The 21504-nt window shown below is 50.5% G+C and overlaps 2 protein-coding genes across 4 annotated transcripts in view; one reads left to right on the top strand and one right to left on the bottom strand.

The window, feature by feature from the left end:
• Positions 1-21504, bottom strand: part of ATP5MC1 (ATP synthase membrane subunit c locus 1) — a 254377-nt gene that overhangs the window by 212848 nt on the left and 20025 nt on the right. The gene's annotated exons all lie outside the window — the stretch shown is intronic.
• The window catches only part of SKAP1 (src kinase associated phosphoprotein 1), a 140693-nt gene continuing 126713 nt past the window's right edge, over positions 7525-21504 (top strand). For 2 of the 3 annotated variants that reach the window (XM_061477730.1, XM_061477732.1), the window contains exons 1-2: positions 7531-7638; positions 13156-13261. In XM_061477730.1, the coding sequence (XP_061333714.1) occupies positions 7605-7638; positions 13156-13261 (140 nt within the window). In that variant the 5' untranslated portion in view covers positions 7531-7604. Of the gene's footprint in view, positions 7639-13155; positions 13262-21504 lie in introns of all 3 variants that reach the window. The other variant, XM_061477733.1, reaches the window with a different exon arrangement.

The following is a 21504-nucleotide window of genomic DNA, read 5'->3' as shown; positions in this document are numbered from 1 at the left end:
GGTCTGGTTGCTGTTCTCTGCTAGAGGAAACTCAGTTTGTTTTCCTGAGACCTGCTGTGTGATTCACCCACGGCCAGTCAGCAGGACACAGGTCAGATCTGCAGGACTGCAGGTGCTTCCCTGTGGCTGGAAGCATCACTCAGCATAGAGGTGTCCATCAAAGCAGGGAAAGCTGTGGATAAGAACGCCAGAAATGGGCTCCTTTCCTGGAAACACGGGAGACCATCAGCGTCCTGAGACGGCAGCAAGCTCTGAGCGCAGGTCGCTGATGATCCGCCTGGAGCATCATCTGAGAAGCGCAGTTCAACACTCACCCCCAGCGTGTTTGTGCTGTGCTGCAGAGCAGGCAGAGCCTGCGCTTGCTCTTTCTGCTCGCGGTGGAGCATGGGCAGGCTCGCCATGCGGAAGGAACGACCAGCTCCGGAGGACAGCTCAGATTCCAGGTGGAGCGTGGCTATGGAAGTGTTTCCCCATTGCCGGCGGACAGAGCCGCCTGGGACACGGCTCCTGGTGCAATGCTTTTGTTGTCTGCCCTCTCCTAAGGTGAGAAGCTCCCATTGAGGAAGCTGCCGTTCTCATTAGAGTACCATTTCCACTGTTTGCAATTAGACAATTCCCAAGCTCGGAGTTCATCGCACACTCAAGTGCTTCCCTGAAGAAGTGCCCAGCACTCTGCAGGATTGCCCCCTCTGGGGATACCCACTGCAGCAGCAGTCGCTAGAGGAGGACTCTGCTTTTAAACTTGAAAAGGAATTGGGTTAGTGGGAAAGGCACAGGGTTAAAACTCCGAGGACGTGGGCCCTGCTCCTCATCATTTTGCTGGCTCCAGGTGTTGTTTAGGCAAGGCACTTCCTTCCCTTTGGCCTCACGTTCCTCTTCCATGAGATGGGGATTGTGGCTTTGCATTGGAAACGGTCTGAAGTTTGCATGTGAGGAGTGGAAGAGCCCCGAGCTCAAACCTGTCTCCAGGGCTTCACCTTGTTTTAATTCAGCCCCAAGAGTGTTTAAAGCATCCGGCAGAAGGGGGCAATGTAATAACAGCGGCACAAACACGTGGGGTACTTCCCAAGCCGAATTCTTTTGCATCTGCAAGTTTTGTCCTTTCATTGCACAACGCATGAGCTGCAGTAACACTTTGCATCCCCAAACCGCAGCATCATCCCCGGGAAGATCTCTAAGCAGTCTACAAACATTCATTGATTGCTTGACAAGCATGAAACTGAAGGGTGACTCATTCAAAATGACAGGAGGGATACAATAAGCTCTTGGATTTAGGGAATACTTTTGCCTTCCGGTCCTCCCAGCAGATAAGATCGCCGGCTAACGGTACCCTCTTGGTGTTTAACGAATAATGTAATGCATCCACTATCCGAGCTCAGATAACGGGCTTGTAACACAGCCTAACATGCTTCCCATAGCATCACGTTGAACTGCGCTTGCAGTCAGCCCCTGGTGTTGTGTCCATCGCATTGCAGGGCTGCTTCCAACGCTGTCTGCATTCTTTTTTGCTATTTTCCACATGGGATTACTTCCTCCCCCTCCAAGAAAAATGTTTGTTTTCTAAAGATACCTTTTTTTTTTTTTTTTCTCTCCTTCAACAATGAAACACCCTCAATGGCCTGGACTAGAACGTGTTTCAACTTGCAATTATTATTCCATAGTATATTACATCGGCTGCCATCCCAGAACCCCAGGTAATCACTTCCACATTCTCTTTGCCAAGACAGGGGAAAGCAGCCTGACAAAGGATCCTCTTCACCTGATACACCCAAATTCCTGCTTGCACCCAGCAGAACAGCCAAGATCCCCAGGCAGAATACTTCAGATGAGTATTTTGGTCTGAATCCGGTTATTTTGGACCAAATCTATTGCTGTGCTGCCTGCAGAGCTCAGCCTCCATCCTGCAGAGCTCAGCCTCCATCCCCCAGGCCTCTGGCTCTCATTTCTCTTCCTGAAGATTTATAGTAATTTCTCCCATCTCCCTGATTTCTTCATAAGAGAAAAGATCACTTCAGGGACCTGCTTCTGTCTCCAGCTGCCCTGTTTAACACCTCCAAATATTCCTATTTATGAACTAACATCTGGGTCAGTCTACGTAGCGTAGTTTGAAAGCCATTAAGACAGATGCCTGCATTTCATTAAGCAAGATTTGATAAGGTGGGTAGGGTTACAGGGCAAGATTACTATGGGAATTCAGTGAGTTTAAACCTTCACTCCAGTTAATAAAATCAAACAATACATCATAAAAGTGTCTGGAAATTGGCTCAATAATTGAAATAGAACTGTGTGATGGATGGAGATTTATGGATGTTAATGCAGGAGCAGGGCTACATTAGAACATCATCTCTAAGTCTCTTCTGAATCCAGACCCTCGAGTCCAAATCTCTCTTTTGTGCTGGTTTTCGGTAGGAGGCTCTTTTCCAGAGGGAAGAAAACCTCACAGAATGGCTGGTCCAGTTTTATTCTGGGATGTCACTGGCCTGTCCATGAAATCCCAGGACCTTCAAGTGTCATGTGATGGATATTTACATAGATGAGTCTGAACTGGCTCTCAGCTGTGCCAGGATCCTCCCAACGCTGCTTGGGCAGAACCAAAGCCAGCACTTCCTTACTGTTCATGGGTCCCTGACACGTGCTGCCTTCCGCACAGTGCAGACATGCTGTGCTGTTATTACACTGGATAATAAAACCAAAGTTAAATCCAGCCAGTAGCCACCCAGCATCTTTCCATCTCTCATCTGCATCCTGACCGGAAACCAGTCAAGGAGCTCACATCGTGGCCTTTGTGCCCACCAAGACTCTTCTCCAGGACTGAGCTCTCCTTCCTCCATCCACTGCTTCTCAGATCGTGCGGACTTTTGTCCTAAATCCTTGCTCTCTCTTAGGAGCAGACAAGGAGCGTTCCCTCCTCTAGAGAGCTACGGATCTTCCCTCAACTCCATCCTTCTCCCTCAGCCCTGATGGCAGCCCTTGGTCCTAGCTGTTTATGGGAAGTGTCCCCTCTGCAGCCTTAATGAAGTGTGTGGCAGTCCTCCTCATTAAGACTCAGTGTTGTCAATAAAAGAATCATTAAAGTAGTTTGATGAGGATTGGGAGAAAGAGAAGAGGTGCTACAGCACATCTACAGGGCAGAGGGCAGCTCCATCACACACTGTAACCAAACAGCAAGGGATCAATATCACCTTTGCATTAAACTGAAGCCCATCCGTCAGCCTGAAGAAGAGCAGCATCCACAGGAGCTGAGCTCACTGCTTATTTCTGGTTTCCTATCTTTCTAATCCTTCCCTTTACAGAGTATCCTCCCCTCTTGATGCTGGTCAGCATTTGCCAGAGGCCATAGGAATGCTGTCCCAGAGCTGTCCCCTGCTTAGGATTCCAGTGGTGGCACCATTCCCACATTGGCTTCAGGAACGTGCTGTTGGGAGATGCCTCTTTCATGCTGTCACCTCACAGACCACCTCCAGTGGCCACTGTGACTGCTCCCAGAGACACTTCCTTGCCACTGGCCACCTCCACAAGGGAGATGGGTGTCGGAACGGATGGACCAGTGGAGCCCGTTCATCCTAAAGGTGAGAGGATGCTTGTGCCTTATGGACAAGAGATGTGTGCCCAGTCTTCCCTGGCTCAGGTCTATGGGATTACAGCCAGGAGCCATGTGTTGAGCACAGGGGAATCTGGACTCTGGACTGAAGCATGGACTTGAGCCTGATGTACAGTCAGGTGCTGCACAGGAGGAGGAAATCTGGGCCTCTTCACTCCTGGGTTAAGCCCTGAGCTTCCTCCCTCCCTCTCAGCTCACAACTGACTCTGCCTTTCCATTTCTGGGGTGCTGTGCACAAAGCGGGCCTGGATCACCCCAACACCAGCCCCGGCACCAACACTCTTGTTTATTGCCCTGGGTCTTCTCCTGAGACGTCGTGTTTCCCTGCTGTACTACATCTTGTCTCGTCAGCCTAGAGGTTCTTTCAGGGGTTTCTGTGTGCAGTGGGGTCCTACTGTAACTAATGTGCTGGTGTGATGGAAACCGGCTACCAGGCACGCTCAGCTCCTCTCATAAATACATCCCAACACACCTGCTTGCTTCTGAGAAAGCTTCCCAGCAGAGAAAACGCAGCATGTCTGGAAGGTAAACGAACCCAGAGCCTGGCACTCTAAGCCAGGAGCAAGGTCCCCTCATTTAGTCTTGCTCTGGGAGCAGATCTGGTTGCCCGTAACTCAGAGCTGCTGACATGTTTTTGTGTCTCCTTGGCTTCAGGAACTGGTGAGCAGTAACCTGCAAGCCCTGGCCAAGCGGAGGTGCAGAAGCAAATGATGAAGGCAAGCAAAGGCCACTGAGCTTTAACAAATGGAAAAGGCTTTATGAGGCTCCTACCCAGCCTTTAACTGAATGACTTAGTCACACAAAAAGATCCACGAGCTGCTGGATACCGGGACTGACACAAGCACGGAAAGGCTGGGACTCCAGCAGAGCATTAGCATGGCCTAGCTGGTTTGTAAACCAGGAGACATTATTCAAGCAGTCAGGTGCATTACCAGATTGGAAAGTTGCCTTTTTTCTGAGCTGTTGGTCACTGTCAGAGGCAGCAAATGACACCCAGCGGCCCAGCAATTTGCCCTGGAATGGCAGGAGCTGGGATACAGGAATAGATGGACCAGCATCTGTTCTGAAATGGCAGGAATTAGAGTCTGCTCTGAATTGGCAGGAGCTGCAGTACCGGGAAGAGAGGACAAAAGGGCAAGTCAGTGCTCTATATCCAGGGATACTGAGCAAGATGAATACAGGGGCTGGAAATGAACTTTCAGTGCTGCAGCACCAGGCGAGGTGAACAAATAACCTGAGCCGCTTTAATGAAGCCTGTGATCTTCCACCTCCTTTGTGTGATGGGTGTCCCAGGGTCAGCGTGTGCCCGCACGAGCATGCACACATCCTTATCTTATCTAATTACTCCAAGTTTCAGATTCATTTCGGTGCAGCTGCTTGAAAGGGCTGTTATCAGCCAGGGCTTTGTGGTTTAACCTTGGTCCCCTTTTGTTGTTAACCTTTCCCCGTGGCAGAGAGGGGAAGGAGAGATCCTGATGCGCCAGGGGATGGGGGGGAGAGCAGCAGGGAACTGGTGGGTCTGCCCCCCCCTTGGCTTTGTGCTTTCAGCCCCACGTCAGGCAGTGCGACAGGAGACAGGGCTCTTACCTGCAGTGACAGCGCTGCGCCCCAGCCGCACGCACCAGCCCGGGCAGGGACCCGTCTCCTGCCGAGCCCCCCGCATCCTCCGGGATTCCCAGCAGCGCGGTGCGGCTCTCCCGGCTTGCCTCGCATCCTCAGCTCCTCCAAGGCTGCCCTGCTCTGTTTCCATAGCTACACCCAATCGCATCCGCCTTCCCGTGAGATCGCATTTCGAAGCAAGACAAGCCTTCAAAGGAATTTGTCCGTTTAACAGAATAGCGTTAGGAGAGAGCCCGTCTGCTGAACTTGGGACCTCAAGTGGTTATGTGGGGGGGCTTTTATCACCTAGGGAGGCAGCTTTACATCCAGAGCCCACAGAGCTTGATGCTACACAGCAGTGCTGCAGGGGAAGTTGCCAGGCACTGCCAGGACTGCCCAGCCTCCTGCCCAGCTGAGCACAAACCGATCTACGCATCCAGAAGTGGAAGTGGCAACTGAAAAGGGAAGGAAAACCAGGGCATTTGCCTGGGAACCAGTGTGCCCAGCTCCATCTGCAGCTGCCTAAGGCTGAGAAGAAGGCTTGGCTTGGGGCTAAGGCTTTGGGCAGCAGCACCTATGTCTCCGTGGCAGCTGAGCCTCCATGCTTCAGTATCCCTCAGTAAAATGGATTTAATAGTAACAACAACTGCTGCACAGTCAACCTGGGCTTAGCAAAACCCTCCTGTAGGGAACATCCTTGGTGCTGTCTCCAGCTGCCAGGACCATGCATGTGTAGTCCAAGAGCATCTGGGATGCAACAGTGCCAGCGTTCACACACGATGCTGCTCTCAGTGCTTTATGGTAACCTTACGATCTATAGCAGAAGACCAAAAGGCACCCCTGCAACACAACTCAGGTGTTGAGGAGGAAAGATCTAGAGCTTTACTGTTGCCATAAACACTGCACCAGCGGCACGTCTGTTGGGTGAACATGCTCTTAAACAGTGATCACACCCACGGCAGCAAAGGAAAGCAAACCCACCCCAAACACCTGCAAAACAAGTCACTGCTTGCTTGACGTAAGGAAAGAAGTCTTCCAGAGCCTAAACATGATCAATTCAGGTACCCTCGGCTCCCTCTTTATGCTTTCAGATCCTTGGGTGAGCTCCAGCAAGGCAGTGAACGTGTGAGATGACCCTTTCCTTTGCAGTTGCATGAACATTTCTTCCTCTGAGATTTGCATTGATCCGGTTTCATTGATCCTCCTGGCATATCCGAAGGCAGCTTCTCCTGTCTAAGGGACCTGGTTCATGCCTTTAGAAACTCAGTTTTAAAGGCAGGCTCAGCAAGCAGCTGCTTTTATTTGTAGGCTGTAATGAAGTGAGCGGGATTTCTACACAGACCTGTTTAAATATTTATCCCTAAACACCTCCAGGTGAGAACACGGATACGGATCCATCTGCTCTGCACGTCCACCTCCACCACACACACCAGCACTTCTTGCATACGCTCCGAAGCACTCAGACGTGTCCGGAGCCTCAGGCAGCTGGCAGAGATGCACGTTTTGCTCCCATGGGAGACCCTGAGCTCTCTACATCCTGACTCATGAAACCCTTCCTGACTGGGAGATGCAATGGGGATGACTCCTGCAATGGATACGCTTTCTAGCAAGGCAATCTCCCCCTGAACTGCAGTGACATTCCGTGTGCTTTAAGACCTCAGCATCTTGTACATGAACCTTTTCTATGTGCTAGGATAATAAATACGTGTTTGCTAGCAGGATATTGCAAAGGAAGGATGGGATCCTGCACACTTAACCCATGGGAAATCTTAAACTAGTCTTTGGAATCACTGATGAGCTTCATCCCATGCAATGCCATTTTTGGCTTGTAGAGCACAGGTTGCATTTATTGCTTTTCATAAAGCAAGTTAAAGTGTGTGACCCTGCCATTTGCCTGGGTAAGACACAGAAGTAGGAATGGCTGCTACAATCTAGGCCCCTTCCTATGCAGGATGAAGGAAAAGGGGAAGTTTTATTGCAGAACAACCCGTTAGAGGGGGGAGCCTGCCTTTACCTGACACAGATCCAACCCCCAGCTCCGGTCGGGCCAGGTGGGATCAGCCCCACACAGCCCCAGGTGAAGCTGCTCTGCAGCAGATGCACTGGATTAAGCGATAACGAAAGAGATGCCCAGGTGCCACCTGTTAAAGCAGTGATGGAGAAGGTCAGCCCCAGCCGGGCACTCCTGACTGCAGCGCTGGCTCCCAGGAGCTGGGCATCAGCTGCCTATAAAGAGGTGGGTTGGATGAGGAGGAGCTCCTAGCGCAGAGGCCCACGGTTCCTCCCCTCTTTTTGGGGTGTCCCCGCCCTTCCTGTGCCTTCCCTTCTCCCTCCGCCCCTGCCCCGAGGGACGGGCGCATCAGCCGCGGGTTTGGCGCCCGTGGGACGGAAGGTGACGGGTACCATGATCCCAGAGGACGTCCAGAAGCTCCTGGAAGGTAACCACGGCTTCCTCCTTGCTTCCCCTTCTGCTTAATGGGGAAATGTGCTGTGGCTGCAGGGGCAGAAGCTGCGAAGCTTGCTGTGCCTCCCTGCTGAACCAGAGAGGGAAGTGGAGGGGCTGTGGGCACTGCTGCTTCTCGAAGCTGATGGTTTTGGGGTCCCAAGGTTACGTGTGCCCTCCCTAACCCCCCTGAGAGCTTATGGGATGTGTCTTGGTGCTCAGGGCTTTGTAGGTGCCTCCATGCCAGCGTAAGGGTAGGGAAGCTCTTTGGTTGTCTCAGGGCCTGGGAAAGGGGGAAGGATGCAAGATTAGGGGGTTTCCTTGGGCAGGGTTGGGTGTCCCCTGTGCGTGCGTTGGGTTCGGGTATTGAGGGTCCGTGGGTGAGCACCTCCGGGGTGAGGCAAGGGAGCAGGCACAAAGGGTGGAAGAAGCTCGTGTGCTGCAGTTAGCTCGCTCAGGGGGCTTTTGGTGTGGCTGTGAGAGGGATGCCTCCTGGCTTTAGCTGCTGTGTGAGTGTTCTGTGTGGCATTGCGGGTGCAGTGAGCTGCATCCTCAGGAAGGCTTCAACCCCACTGAAAATGGGGCTACAGCGGAGAGAAGCGCTGGCTCCAAACCCCCCTTCTGCTTGAGAGCCTGAATGTGGCTTCCTGAGGCCTCAGCTTCCGAGTGAATGAGCTTTTCTGAGCCCTGGCACCGTTTACTTCTATGGGTAAGGCTTGTTTTTCATGGCTTTCTTAACAAACTTGAGCTGCAACACCTCCACTTGTTGCAGTGGTGGGTCAACCGTGCTGAGCTCTTCTATTCAAACATGCTTCACAGCCATAAGGGAGTTCCGCATGGGCTTTAGCAACTATTGCTGAGTGAGAAGTACTGATGGAGGTGGCCGCATTAGAACCTGCCCATCAATAAGTCCTCAGAGGTGCTGCAGGCTGGAGGCACGGCGTGAGCCCGTCACTGATCAACAGTGCATGTGTAAGGACACATCCTGCCGCTGCAGCTGCGGGTGGGTTGGTGGTGGGAAGGAGCCGTTAGCATCTCGCTGTGGAGATGCCACAAGGCTTCGTGACCTTTTGCTTCCTGTTGTGATGGCTCCTGGCAGCACGGGGCGCTCCCCCATCCTCTTGGAGATCACAGGATCCCAGCCAGGTTTGGGTGGGAAGGGAGCTCAAAGCTCCTCCAGCTCCAACCCCTGCCACGGGCAGGGACACCTTCCACTAGAGCAGCTTGCTCCAAGCCCCTGTGTCCAACCTGGCCTTGAGCACTGCCAGGGATGGGGCAGCCACAGCTTCTCTGGGCACCCTGTGCCAGCGCCTCAGCACCCTCACAGGGAAGGGCTGCTTCCTCTTATCTCCACCCTGAACTTCCCCTGTTTCAATTTAAACCCATCACCCCTTGCCCTATTGCTCCAGTCCCTGATGAAGATGCGGGATAACTTCCGGCCCTGGGACGTGTCAGTCTCGGAGCCCATCAAAGCTCCCTTCCAAATGCTTTGTGTCTTCCCCCAGATGGAGGTGTGAATTTTCCCCTCTGTTCTGTGCTCAGGGGCTTGGGTGAAGCTCACCCTCTCCTGGTTTTGATGTGCAGCGCTGACACCTCTGTAAACAGCTCATTTCTGCACCTGCCACCTCCCTTTAACTTGGATTATTTTCTTGTTAGCTGACTGGTTTTAATTGAAGGCTTCAGATCTCCTTCCAAAGCACAGCCTTTGTTTGCTGACAGGTAGAGCAGGCTATGAATGGAGATTAATTGCATGTCACATACCCTGGATCAAACTTGCTGTGTCTTAACAATCCACGCCGTCTTAAGGCCTTCCAGTGGCTGAGGAGGTTTCTAGCTCTGCAGGCTGGAAATGGAGGTGCTTGAACTATTGCAGCAAACTGCATCGGTGTATAGACCCCTTGTATTTAAAGGAAGAAGTCCCAAGTAGAGGAGGCAGTAATGTCTGCTTCCTTGCACTAAATGTGGTCCATGGTCTGTTGAGTGATGCGCAGATGCTGAAGGCTTGTTGGTCTTGCATGGTTATCACATAAGCCATCTCCGAGGTTGCAGTGGTTGGAAGCCAGCACAATATGGCTATTCTCTACACTGCAACAACTATATTGTTTGAAGTCCCACCTCACTTTGGGCTCAGCCAGGTCCCTTTTAAAGCTACCTAAGGGTATTTCCTGTTTGTTGAGCACAAACTACTTCTGAAGGCTGAAAACTGATATTTCACTGCAGAAACCCAGGGCTTCTGTTGTCCTTTGTAGGAGCAAAGGCAGTCTGGTTATCTTCCCTTCACCTGCCTTGCTTGGGCCTCTTCATTTCAGGAAGTGGGTCTGGAAAGCTATTTCCTTGCTGCAGTCTGGGCAGGAGGGGATGCTGACACTTGCACAGCCTCAATGCTCATTCAGAAGTAAGCAGCAAAATGCTCTGGTTTGTGAGGGCAAATAAACCGGAGCCAGCATTGATGCAGCATCAGGAGTAGCTCTGGAATTTAAACATCGGGGGATTCGGGGTTGAGGCTTGGATGCTGAACATTTGGGAAGCTGTTCTCAGTCCCCTTGTTGCCCATTGCACAGGGAAGAATGGCCCCTTCATCCCATTGCAGGGGGATGGATGGAGATTGCTTCAGTTCTCAAGGTTTTCTCTGACTCAGCTCCCCAGCAGCAGGAAGGCACAGCTGGGAAGTGTTGTTTCATAATGAAGCCATCCTTTTCTGAGCTTGCAGAAAGGTGGAGAAATGCTGTGTATGAGAGTTCCTGGCTTGGTTTTGACAAGTGGGATGGGACGGTAACAGCCTTTGAAATCCCTGCCTGTCTTTGGATGCATCCTGGATGTCTTAGTGTGGTGTCGGGGAAGCTCAGGGTGTCTGCACCCTGATTTGTCCCAGCCAGCTGGGCTGATGAAGTGCAGGGGGGATCGTGTGAAGCTGCAGGTAATGCTGGAGCAGGCTGGTGCAGTGTTACCTGGCACAGCTGAACCATAGTGATTCTGTGGGACCAGTTCCTCCAGGCATGGAGTGTGGGATCACTGGTGGCAGAGGGGTGGGAAAGAGCACAGGGAATGTGTGTGCGTGCACAGGGAGGCTACACAGGGCACCTAAATACCCTTCAGCTCTGCTCATTGAGTGCTGATTAACTCCTAGAATTTAGTGCTGCTATTCAAAGGGTATTTACTACCTGGGCTGCAGTGGCTGTGACAGGGCTCTTATGATGCTGTGTATCTCCCGCAGGATTAAAGCGGATAACTGCAATTGCCTTTAGAAACTCCCCTGAAACACTTGATGAAATCTCAACTGGTTCCCCCCCTCTCCTTTACCTTTTTAGCTGCAGGAAATGAAAAGGAGAGTCCTGTAAACTTTGTGAGTGGATCACAGAGAGCAGTCCATAAACATCAAGAATATAATGTTACCGACAAGCAGTAAAGCTAACATTAGGGTGATTTACTCTCGAGCTGCTTACATATTGCTCTTCCTGATCCACTTGGAGAGTTTATGGTTAGGCTTTCTTTTTCATTTCCTGGTGCTATAAACATAGTGGCTGGCTCTGGAAAGGGGCTCTGCCTGCTTTGCACAAGTGTCCCTGGTTCAACTATAACTTATCCAGCAGCTGATCTATGCTGACATGCCAGTCAGTAAATACTGTGTTAGAGCTAATCGCATCCTCATGGAGCTAATCTGGGCTTAAAAATGACAGAGGGATGCAGCTGATGCTTGCATAAGTTCTGGGAGCAGTTTGTTTTCATGCTTGTTCTCTCACAGTGGAAATACAGCCTACACACACACACATATATATATATATACACACAGTACATAGCTTCTCTTGCTGAGCCATTTCTACTGTGCTGGTTTGTATATAATAAATTGTCCCCTTAGCCTCATCTGTTCTTCAGCAGTAAACTCCTCGGAGCAAGATATATCCCTCGTGCTTAGATATATGTACTTGGGTACTTCCTATGTAATCTGTAAGCAATGCAAGCCTCGGCATTGTTAGACAGGTCATAGGCTGGTACTGTGTCTTGGATGTACAATTAGAACTGCAGAGAGAGGTACTGGAAACACAACTTAGCCTAAGGATTATGAGATTGGTTTGGGATTTAAAGAGGCCTCACTTGGATGCTCTGGCAAAGCCTTTGTCTTATCCCAGGCAGGCTGCCTAGGGCTGAATTACTAGAGGTGAACTTGGAGTTAATAGGCATTTTGGCCTGACGCATCTGTGCTCCTGGAGCAACCACAACTGCTGCTGGATGGAGGCGAGGGTCAGGAAGTGATGCTGTGAAGGAGTGTTACTGCCCATCTTTAAGCTTTAAGATGAGCTCTTAGGCAGAAGATCCCCCCTGTGAGGGTGTTGAGGCCCTGGCACAGGGTGCCCAGGGAAGCTGAAAAGAGAACTGGACCACTAAGGATGTGAGCATTATGGTCTGGATTGACTCCTCCTTCCCAGGCTGCTGTGGGGAGGGTTGAGTCTCCTTGGTCCTGCCCATCTGTCACTCTTTAGAGGAGGTGGGAAGTGGTCCTTATTGCTGGGGGATGCCCTCAGTGTCCTTCCTTATGCTCCTTGCTTTAAAGAGCTCATTTTTCCCCCCTTTTTATCCTCCCCCATCCAACCTCTAAACCTTTCTTGAGTGTGTCATGAGCAGGCAACGGAAAAGACGTGGGGCTCAAGGTTGGAACAGAAAAAGGTGTTTTCTCATGTGGCATTTTGATCTTGAGCTGTGCCCGGAGGTGAAGGAGCCGTGCCCCTTCCTGGGCTGTGCTAAACAGCGCTGGCTGTTGTGCTGGCAGCTGAAGCATGAGGAGCTGAAAGCCTTGCAAGCAAGGTATTAAACTGACATTAGTGGCACAGCATGGGGCATGAGGTAAAGGTTGGAGAGGCCTGTGGGTGTACAGCACCACAGCTTTGAAGCCAGCCTTTCTTCTGCTAGGGGATGCGAGCAGTGATGCTGCTCAGGTACAAGGGTGATATTCTCCTCTACAGGGCTGCTGTGATTGGAGCGGGTTTGTTCTCTGGGATTTGAGGTGGTTCTGTAAAGAACATAAATATTTATGCAAATGGAAGACACTTAATCCTTTTATCCTCCAGTTCACGTGGAATTTCTGCATATAGATGTGGTCTCCAGGTGGGAGAACACCATATTTACTGTTGCCTGGCTGTCTCCGCTGAGCTAGCCCAGGGTGTAGGATTTCAGAGGTAACCTTGCAGGAGAGCCCATGTTGGGATGATGATGATGCTGCTGCTGCACAACCAGCCTGGTTTTCAGTGCTTGTCCTTCAGGAAGATCATCCCAGTTGTTTGTTTGCCTTATACCATGGCAATGAAAGAGAAGCTCTGTAATTTTTAGGTCCTCTTCTATCCACAATCACTTCAATGTCTCAACTCCTCCAAATGAAGTCTTCAGATTGACTTGGGTCTCAAGATCAGACTGCTTGGTACAGGGCTTTGAGGGCTTCCCAGTGCAGTCAGGGCCAGGTTTCTTAGCCAAGAGCTGGTATTCCTCTGCCTGTGAGTTTTAACCTGTGACTCTTCCCCAGATGCTGAGGGCTACCTGGCAGATGGGCTGCAGAACGAGAAGCTGAGTGCTAAAGCAAGAGAGCAGAGGGATGCGATTCTCCTTGGCTTCCAGCAAGTCAAAGCCAGGTTTGTGTTGTCTCATGGCTTTCTATTGGGAGTCCTTCAGAGTAATGTCATGTCTTGGGGTGCCACGTGCTGTAGTCAGTTGGACAACTGGCCCATGGCCTGGCAGTTGATGGGCATTCAGGGCTTGGTATAACGTGAATGCACTGCACACTGGTTTGTGCCTTCTTCAACCAGTTTTATGGGTGTCTGCAAAGTTGTTGCGTGTTTCAAAGTAAAAATCCTTGCCTTGGGCTCTGCTGTGCAGCTTCTTGCCTCTGGGTCTCTGATTCTGTCCTGTTCTTCCCTCTCCCTTGTGCTAGAGAGGATTCTAGGGGAAGAATCCATCACTTGTTTCTTAGGCTTGTGGCTAAATCAGTGCATGGCAAAGGCTCATGCTTCTGGCTTGCTGTGCAAAGCATCTGTTTCACAAGTGGCTCCTGAACTCAAATCTGGCTTGCCTGGACCTTTGCTGCAGTAAAAAGGGATGAGAAGGAGGTCTGAAATTAAAACTTGGGTTCAGAATCTCGTGTCGGCCAACGTGAGCGATGTCATTTGGGTAAGCGCATGAAGTAAGCAGGGGTTGTTCTGTTGTGCTAGTGGAAAATCAAGGATCATAAAGAGAGAACAGGTTACTGGAGGCTTAAATAAAGCTTTCAGCCTCAGCTACATTACATTACATGATCCAAAGCTTGCTGTTAATGCTCTATTACAAGGTATGAGTCATGTCACTTGATGTCCAGGTCTGACAATAAAGCTCAGGGTGGCTGACTGGTGCAAGCATCCGGTTTAACTAAAACTGCTGTCGAGGCCCTGAGAAGGGGAGGATTTTATCCTTTGGAAGGGCACAGCCAGCCTCTATTCCCTGCAGCCCCGCTGCAGAACTTTGCACGACGTCCTGCTGGATCTTAATCGATCTTTCCTGCTGCCTAATTAAGCATCAGTTTTACTCAGCAACTCGGGACTGTGTAATTATCAGCCTGGGTTGCCCTGAATAATTGAAGCAAGCTGAAGGCAGAAGATGAAGCCTTTGGAAACTGGGGCTGTGGCATCTCTAATGGCAGAATGTGCCCTGTGATGTTGCAGAGGAAAGGGGTTTCGTTGCAGGCTTACAACAGATTGCTGTGGTTTAGCTCCCCTCATTGAGCTGGGATGGAAAGAGTTAAATAAGCAGAATTCTGAGCCTGAGGTATTTGGACATCGAGTCAAGCTTTTATTTTATCTGTTCTAGAAACGTGCAGCTTTAAAAGTGACAACTCTTTATTTGCACATAGTGCAACTCGAATGAACTACAGACAAATGGCATGGAACTTGATAAATGTAAGGCAGCTGGTGAGCTTGGAGTTCCTGCCTTGTTCCTGCTTCCCGAAGTAGGTGGTCTGTCTCCATGTGCTGCTTGAGTTATGAACAGTGGTGGAGAGGTGGGGAAAGATGCTGCCATGGTCATCATCCTGCGGACCTCTGGCTTCCCAGTGTGTGTGGTTTGATGTGCCCGAGAAGGAGCAGCCTTTAGGGTCCTGGGGCAAACCCTGGTGCTGTGATGCAGAACGCAGCCTGGGCTTTTAGCTCTATCTCAGCCTAAGAGTTCAATTTGGGATGCAGCTTTTAGAATGGAAACTCCTTGGAAAAGCAGCGTTGCTGAAGCAGCCTGTGCGTGGGGAGGAGACGGGGGATGCATGTTCCTCCTGGATGCTCAGGTTAAGATATGGGCCCTAATCCTGTTGCTTATTGAAATAAATGGCAGGTACTTCTGGGGGGGAAAGGGAGCCCCTGGAGCAAAGCCTGTGGGGTGCTGCCCATTTCCTACTTGTGTTTTATTGCTCAGTGGCATTTGGAAAGGGTGAGAAGAAGTCTGTATACAAATGTCCTTGCTCTGACCTGAGCCATTACTGCAATGATTTGTGGTGGGAGATGGCAGTAAGGATGACTGTATTTTTGATTCAAAAGGATCTCTGCAGGTCCTGCTCTTGGCGCTGAGGCCCAGGTTTGTCTCTTGGGGAGCTTCCTGTGGCTTTTGTGGCTGCTGTGCAGGAAATCATCAGCCATGGGCTTCAGGAAGCGCCTGCCTCCCCCCAGCAGCCCCTGTGCAGGGTGGAACCCAGCTCAAGCGTGTGGGGTTTCATTCTTGGGGTCCATAACAGAAGCTCAACTGCTGGGGGAAGGCACCCACAGCTCTGAAAGGGAAGAGCTTCACCCTGAGCCAGCCTCAATACCTGCTCCTGTAACTTGGCCATCGCTGCTCTCCCCATGGCCTCGTAGCATCCCCCCCCAGGAGGTCTGCAGATGACTCCGATGGGAGCAAGTGCTTGGGTTTGATGCCTGCATGCGCTGCCTGTGCCGATGCGTTGTTGCCCCCGTGGGGAGCAGTGCCGTGGGCTGTGCTTGCAGTTTATCCCTTTCCCAGGCAGGTTGGGGTGGCTCTGCTCGAGGAGCGGGGTCGCAGGGAGCGGCTGTGGGAGGCAGCCCCCAAATACCCAAGTTATGGGGCCCTGCACCCTTTTACTTTCGGAATCGAGTTGGTTGTTTAAAGAGCACTGCTGAAACTCAACAGTGGGGGTGGTTTTCCCCCTCCCTAATTCGGATCCTGTTCCATGTTGAGGTATTCCTATGGAAACCCAGGCCTGGCATTTCCCCCCCCAAATCATCTCTTTGCTTTTGCTGCTAATCTCTTTTTCACTTGCTGTCCCTGGCAGCCAGGAAAACAAACCCAGGAACACATCTGGAGGCTTGGTCCCCAGGTGTAATCAGTGCAAGGGATGAGGCTCTCCCTGGACACCTGTGTCCTGACTGCAGGCTGAGGACTCTGTGCCAGCCCTGAATAGGGGCAGTGTTTGTGATGGATCAAACCTGCTTAACCCCTTTGGTTTGGAGAGCAGGGCAGGATGCGGTGCCAGGGCAGAGCTTTGCTTGGCCCCCCCCCCCCAGGAGTCATCAGCTGCTTGTTTTATGCCCGTTGGTGCTGAGGGTTTGTCTCAAGTTGTTCCTTAGGAACACTGCTGCTGTTCCCTGTGTCCAAACAAAGCTGCTGCGGGGTGGGAGCAGATGTCCAGCACCTGGGATGCATCGGATACGTGGCTCCGCTCAGGAGCACAAACTCGTTCTTCTCCTTTGGTGAGAGCAGCAACAAAGAAGAAAGTCTTCTTGCTGTTAAATGACCTCACCTCAGTGCTTCGACATTGCCAGAGCACTTACACTGGCAGGGGGTGAGATGGGGAGAAAGGGATTTATTGAAGAAGCTATGGAGATAAATGGTTCCTCCACCTCCTTGGAGTGGGGCACTCATTGGAACTCCCTGTTGGGAGGCAAGTTTGCAGCGATGGAAACAAATCCTTAGTGTTTTTTCCCTTCTCCCTGAGGTGAAATGTAATAGGGCTGAGGGGAGAGTGGGGCAGGGCTGCTGGGTATCAAAGCAGGGGTGAGGAGAAAGGGGCTTAATTCATGTTGAGCTTCTCGCATGCACCCACTAGGAAACCCGAAGTAGACGCTGAAACCCTACCTTTAATTTGCTCTTTGGTGACAAAACCAATGGTGTGAACCTGAGGCCAAATCCTGCTGCTCATAACTAACACACAGGAGCCCTGTCTCACACTGCTGCCTGCAGCAGGAGCCCCAGCATAGACCAGGCTTGGTTTAACAAGCCCCAGCCCTCGTTTTCCTGCCTTGTTCTCTAACCCTCTTTAACACCGATGGCAATGTTCCCAGCACTAACTCTGTGCTATTGGTGAGGAGCAGTCTGCACGCAGTCTTTTAACTCTGCACTGGAGCTTCTCACATATCCAGGTGATGTCCTGGCCCACCAAGGAGAGCCTGTGGAAAACAAGGTCTTTCCTGGACCGCCCCAGCTGCCATGCTGGTATCCATGTGCAGTATCATAAGCTCCTCTCCTGGGTGAGTGATTTAGGGGTCTCACATTAGTCTGAGGTGAGGTTTCAGTGTCTGATAGCGCCACTGTTGTTGTATGTGGTTCACACATGCTGTCGCAAACCAGTTAGCTACTGGTTTGCAGGGGTAGCTCATCTGTAGATGCTTCAACACTAGGGAACTTGATTCCTTCTGTGGGAAGGCATCATAGTAGGACTGGAAAAGATTCACTAATGGAAATACATCCAGAATTTTGTCTAAAGCAGTGTGTTTGCCTTGTTTTAATAAACTTCAGCCCATATTAACTACATTTATTACTTCACTTTTCAACCTTCTTTCATAGTTTTCAGATTGAAATGAAAGACAATGCAATTTCAGGGTAATTTGGCTTCATTACTGGAAATGCACTGCCTGTAATTCCTACCACTGTTCAACTCATTATGCTGAATAATGTGTGAGACCAAGATAAAAAGGAATGTAAGGATGTGACCTGATGGGCAGATAATTGAGCTCAGCGCATTAGTGCCAGGGCTGGACCGTGGCCCCACCACATTGGCCTTAATTAGGCAAAGTGCTGTTCTCCTCCTTCATATTCTTCAGAGGGCTGGAAATGCATTTGCTCAGCAAGGAAATGATCTTGCTGAGCAGGATTTCATTCACACTTACTCTGGCCATTAAATACAGATTTGTTCTGTGCAAAAATCCAAGCAAGTCCCTGGCACTTTGCAGTTCTTAGACTTGCATTTTCTAGCCCAAAAATGAGCTCCTGAAATTGGTTTTCCCCCTTTGTGCAGGGGAGATGTGGCCCTGCCCAGGGTGGGGATGCAGAAGTGTGTGTTGCACCAGTTGGTGTTAATGGCGATGTAAAGCATCTCGCCACCCCGCACTGGCGCGTTGCTGCGGCAAGTCCAGAGGAGGCCACGAGGATGCTCAAGGGCTGGAGCAGCTCCTGTGTGGAGCCAGGCTGGGAATATTGGGGCTGTTCAGCCTGGAGAAGAGAAGCTGTGGGGAGACCTCAGAGCAGCTTCCAGTGTCTGAAGGGGGCTACAAGGATGCTGGAGAGGGACTCTTCATCAGGGACTGCAGTGATAGGACAAGGGGTGATGGGTTCAAACTGAAACAGGGGAAGTTCAGGTTGGAGATAAGGCAGAAGCTCTTCCTGTGAGGGTGCTGAGGCGCTGGCACAGGTTCTTTTTAAAGTCTGGGCAAATTTCTCTTGGGATGTTCCCGATTTATTCAGTAATCTCAGTAGGGGAATTTTTCCCTCCTGTCTCCTTTTGGGGAGTACAAAGGAAGGAATTCTCCTCTGTTAATACATGGTGTGGTGGGGGCACAAATTCAATTTGTTATCATATTCTACCTGCTTTTATACCTGGGATGACCACAGCCATTCACTCTGCCAGTAATGCAGTTTGGTGCCTTCTGGGTTAGGCTCCTTTCAGTAATATGCATCATTTTCCATCCCAGCTGATAAAATTACCCCTGTTTCCCCATCCATTTCCTTGTGAATGCATTGCTAATCTGAAACCTGAGGACTGTAAATGATTGAAGCTGTGTAACCAGAGTCTTTGCATAGCTACCGCTGCTGTACCATTTAACAGAACCCATCTGAAGCGGTTTGTAACCCACTTTGCTAATGGTGAGCTCCCCAATCCCATTTTCAGCTGCTTTTTCTTTTGCCCTCTCTGAAATCCTGTACAGCATTGATTTTTCAAGCTCTTCTTTGTGCAAACATTAAACCCCAACAAATCCTTGTGCAAATGAGACAGTCTTGAGCTACCTAATGCAATAACGTCTGTGGCGATGGTCGTGTTCTTCACTGGACAGGAAAACACAGGAAATTTGATTGAAACCTGACTTTATGGTTCCTGCTGAAATGGAGTCTGAGAGGGAAGTGGGGTTTGGACTCTTTAGAGGCTTTAGAGCTGCAAAGAGGCCATTATAACCATCAAGTTTGACCTTGTGCATCATACGGAGCATAAGATTTCAGACAGCAATTTGTGCTTCTGGTCCCCAATGGATCTGGTTTGAGTCCCTCAGCTCTGGGGTTTGCTGCAGGCGCTGGATGCTGGTCAGCAGACTTGAGCTGTGGACGGGAGGAAGGGGATGTTGATAATGGATGTTACTGGATTTCTGTGCATTGATGGGGTTTGTGACCCCCCCAAACCCTCATGCAACAGGAGATGAGAGGTCTGGGGTAGATCTGCTGCTTGGGTTTTGTGTAAAGGTTGGAAACGTAGGGATAAACCCAAGTCCTCTTGGTGCTCCAAGAGAACACCAGGCCTGTGCTCATCCCAAAGGGCAAATCCAGACCCAGTGTGGCAGGAGTAATACTTCCATGGTGGGAATTCTATCCTTAGATGTTCCAGGGCTTAATCTGCTTTCCCTTTTTGAACACAAAGGGATATTTCTGGGTCTCCCTGCTTTAAACACTGCTGCTGAGGTGATGGCAGTGTTGAAGTAACTTCTTTGCTGGTGCTGCTTGGTCAGACCTGGAAGCATCACTATTCTCAGGTGACTGCTTTTGAGGAAAAGAGCTGTGCAAAGCAAACTCTACTCTCTGGAAGGTGGGTCCATCACACAGGACAGCTTGGAAGGGTTAGGATGTGGAGGGTTTATTGTCAAGCTCCACAGGTACCGAGCTGATGCTCTTGGGGTTGCTTCCCATCTTGTTTGTTATAAATCAGTGCAAGGGTAAGATCTGTGATCAAGGATCTGGTGTATCCTGGAAGCATCTTCTGAAGACCAAGTCCTGCTCTGTGCAAGCAGCAGAAGGCTCTGGTCCTTACAGGCCAGCGTTAGCTCTGGCTTAGGACTTAAAGACAATGGGTTCCAGTGGTGAACAAAGCTTTGTGGCAAACCTGCCTGCTCCGGGACTCGGTTTCCCTTTCCAATGCAACAACGACGTTTTCTTCTAGTCTTTCTCATGGCAATTCCCCCTTTGAGCTCTGCTTACAGGCTTGACTTGTGGCTTGGATCAGGTCCAGCTGGAGACGTTGCTACGAGGAGGTCGATGAATCAGAACTGGGATCTCTGTGTGTGTCGGGAGCAAAGAACGTAACCGTTTCCAGAGGGGCGAGCCCCTCTGATGTCTGCTTGTGTGTTGTGTGGCGAGTACCTAACCTCAAAGGCTACACAGTCATGGGGAACAGAGCAAATCTGGGGCTTCTGACGGCCTGGAACATGGCCCGATGGGATGAGAGGTGGGTGGTTTGTTGTGAACCATGGGGGGGAATACATGGAGGCTGTCTCTGGTTCACTACTGGCAGTGCAACAGTCGCTCTTTGGCTTTGGAATGGAAATGGGGTATTTTGGGGTTAGTTCCTCACTCTGCATCAAAAATCCCAGTCGATTCCTTTGGGAGCTCATTTTGCTGAAGCCTATTAGTAATTTGATAAGTTTTCCACTTCCTTAAGGTCTGATATAAACTGGACCTTCCTCTTTGGCTGGAAACTCTTTGCTGTGCTTTGCCTTTACTGGTTCTTTGGTTGGAGGGTGGATCGGAGCTTTTCTAATCAAGTGCTTAAAAGGATATAACCGAATGTATGGCCTATTCCCAAACTTGCTGCTTAAGAAAATGAATGAGAAGTTTTTATTCTTGGTGCTTGTGAGATCTAAGAGTTCTTTATTAAAGATGAAAATGTCAAAGTGATCCCCAGGCAAATAACATCCGACATAAAGAAGCTGTTGGATGAGGATTAAGCCTCTGGTTGCTGACTTCTACTGCCTGGCTCAAGGGGGAATGTGTATGGAGCAATTAGCACTTCTTTTAAGTACTTGCAGTGAGAACTGACTGGACTCTACAGAATGAACCCCTGTGGAACTGCCTTTCCCCCCTGGACCAGGCGTGTTAAGGGTGTAACGTGTTGTCACTCTGTATTGGCTTCACTGGGACCAGAAATCAGAGTTGGCCTCAGGCTCTGTGCCTTGCAGGATGGCCCAAGATGCCCAAACTGTTTCTGCTGAGCTCCTCCTCTGCTGCACTGAATCATGCTGTAGTCTTGGATCTATGAGCGTGCACATGACTTAGGGCTATGGGTATACTTGAGCTCACCCTGTTTGCTGCCTGCGTTGCTGCAGCAAAATGGGTGTTTTGCCTAAGTAATTGCATTTCCTGGGTAATGCAGGAACAACCCCATGAAATCTGCTGGCCATAGCTCACTGTTCGTGATCTGCAGGAAGGGGTGGGGGAAACATCGATGCTGAAAGCCCCCTCCCCTCTTTGACACGTACAAAACATCGGGGGGGAAAGCGCCGCTGTGCGTGAGCATCCTGCAGCCGCTGTGGGCAGTGCATGCGGGGGCCTTTCCAGCCCTCCACAGAAGTCATTTGTCCAAGGTCTCCGTGCAGCCAGTGGCAGATGAAGGAATTGGATCATTCCTCTTCTTCCAGCAGAACAAGACATT

This window comes from Pezoporus flaviventris, unplaced genomic scaffold (assembly GCF_033815535.1).
Source record: "Pezoporus flaviventris isolate CSIRO_AGI_PZ_B2104156 unplaced genomic scaffold, CSIRO_AGI_Pfla_v1 ptg000107l, whole genome shotgun sequence".
Lineage (NCBI taxonomy): Eukaryota > Metazoa > Chordata > Aves > Psittaciformes > Psittacidae > Pezoporus > Pezoporus flaviventris.
This window is presented reverse-complemented; position numbering and strand designations above follow the sequence as displayed.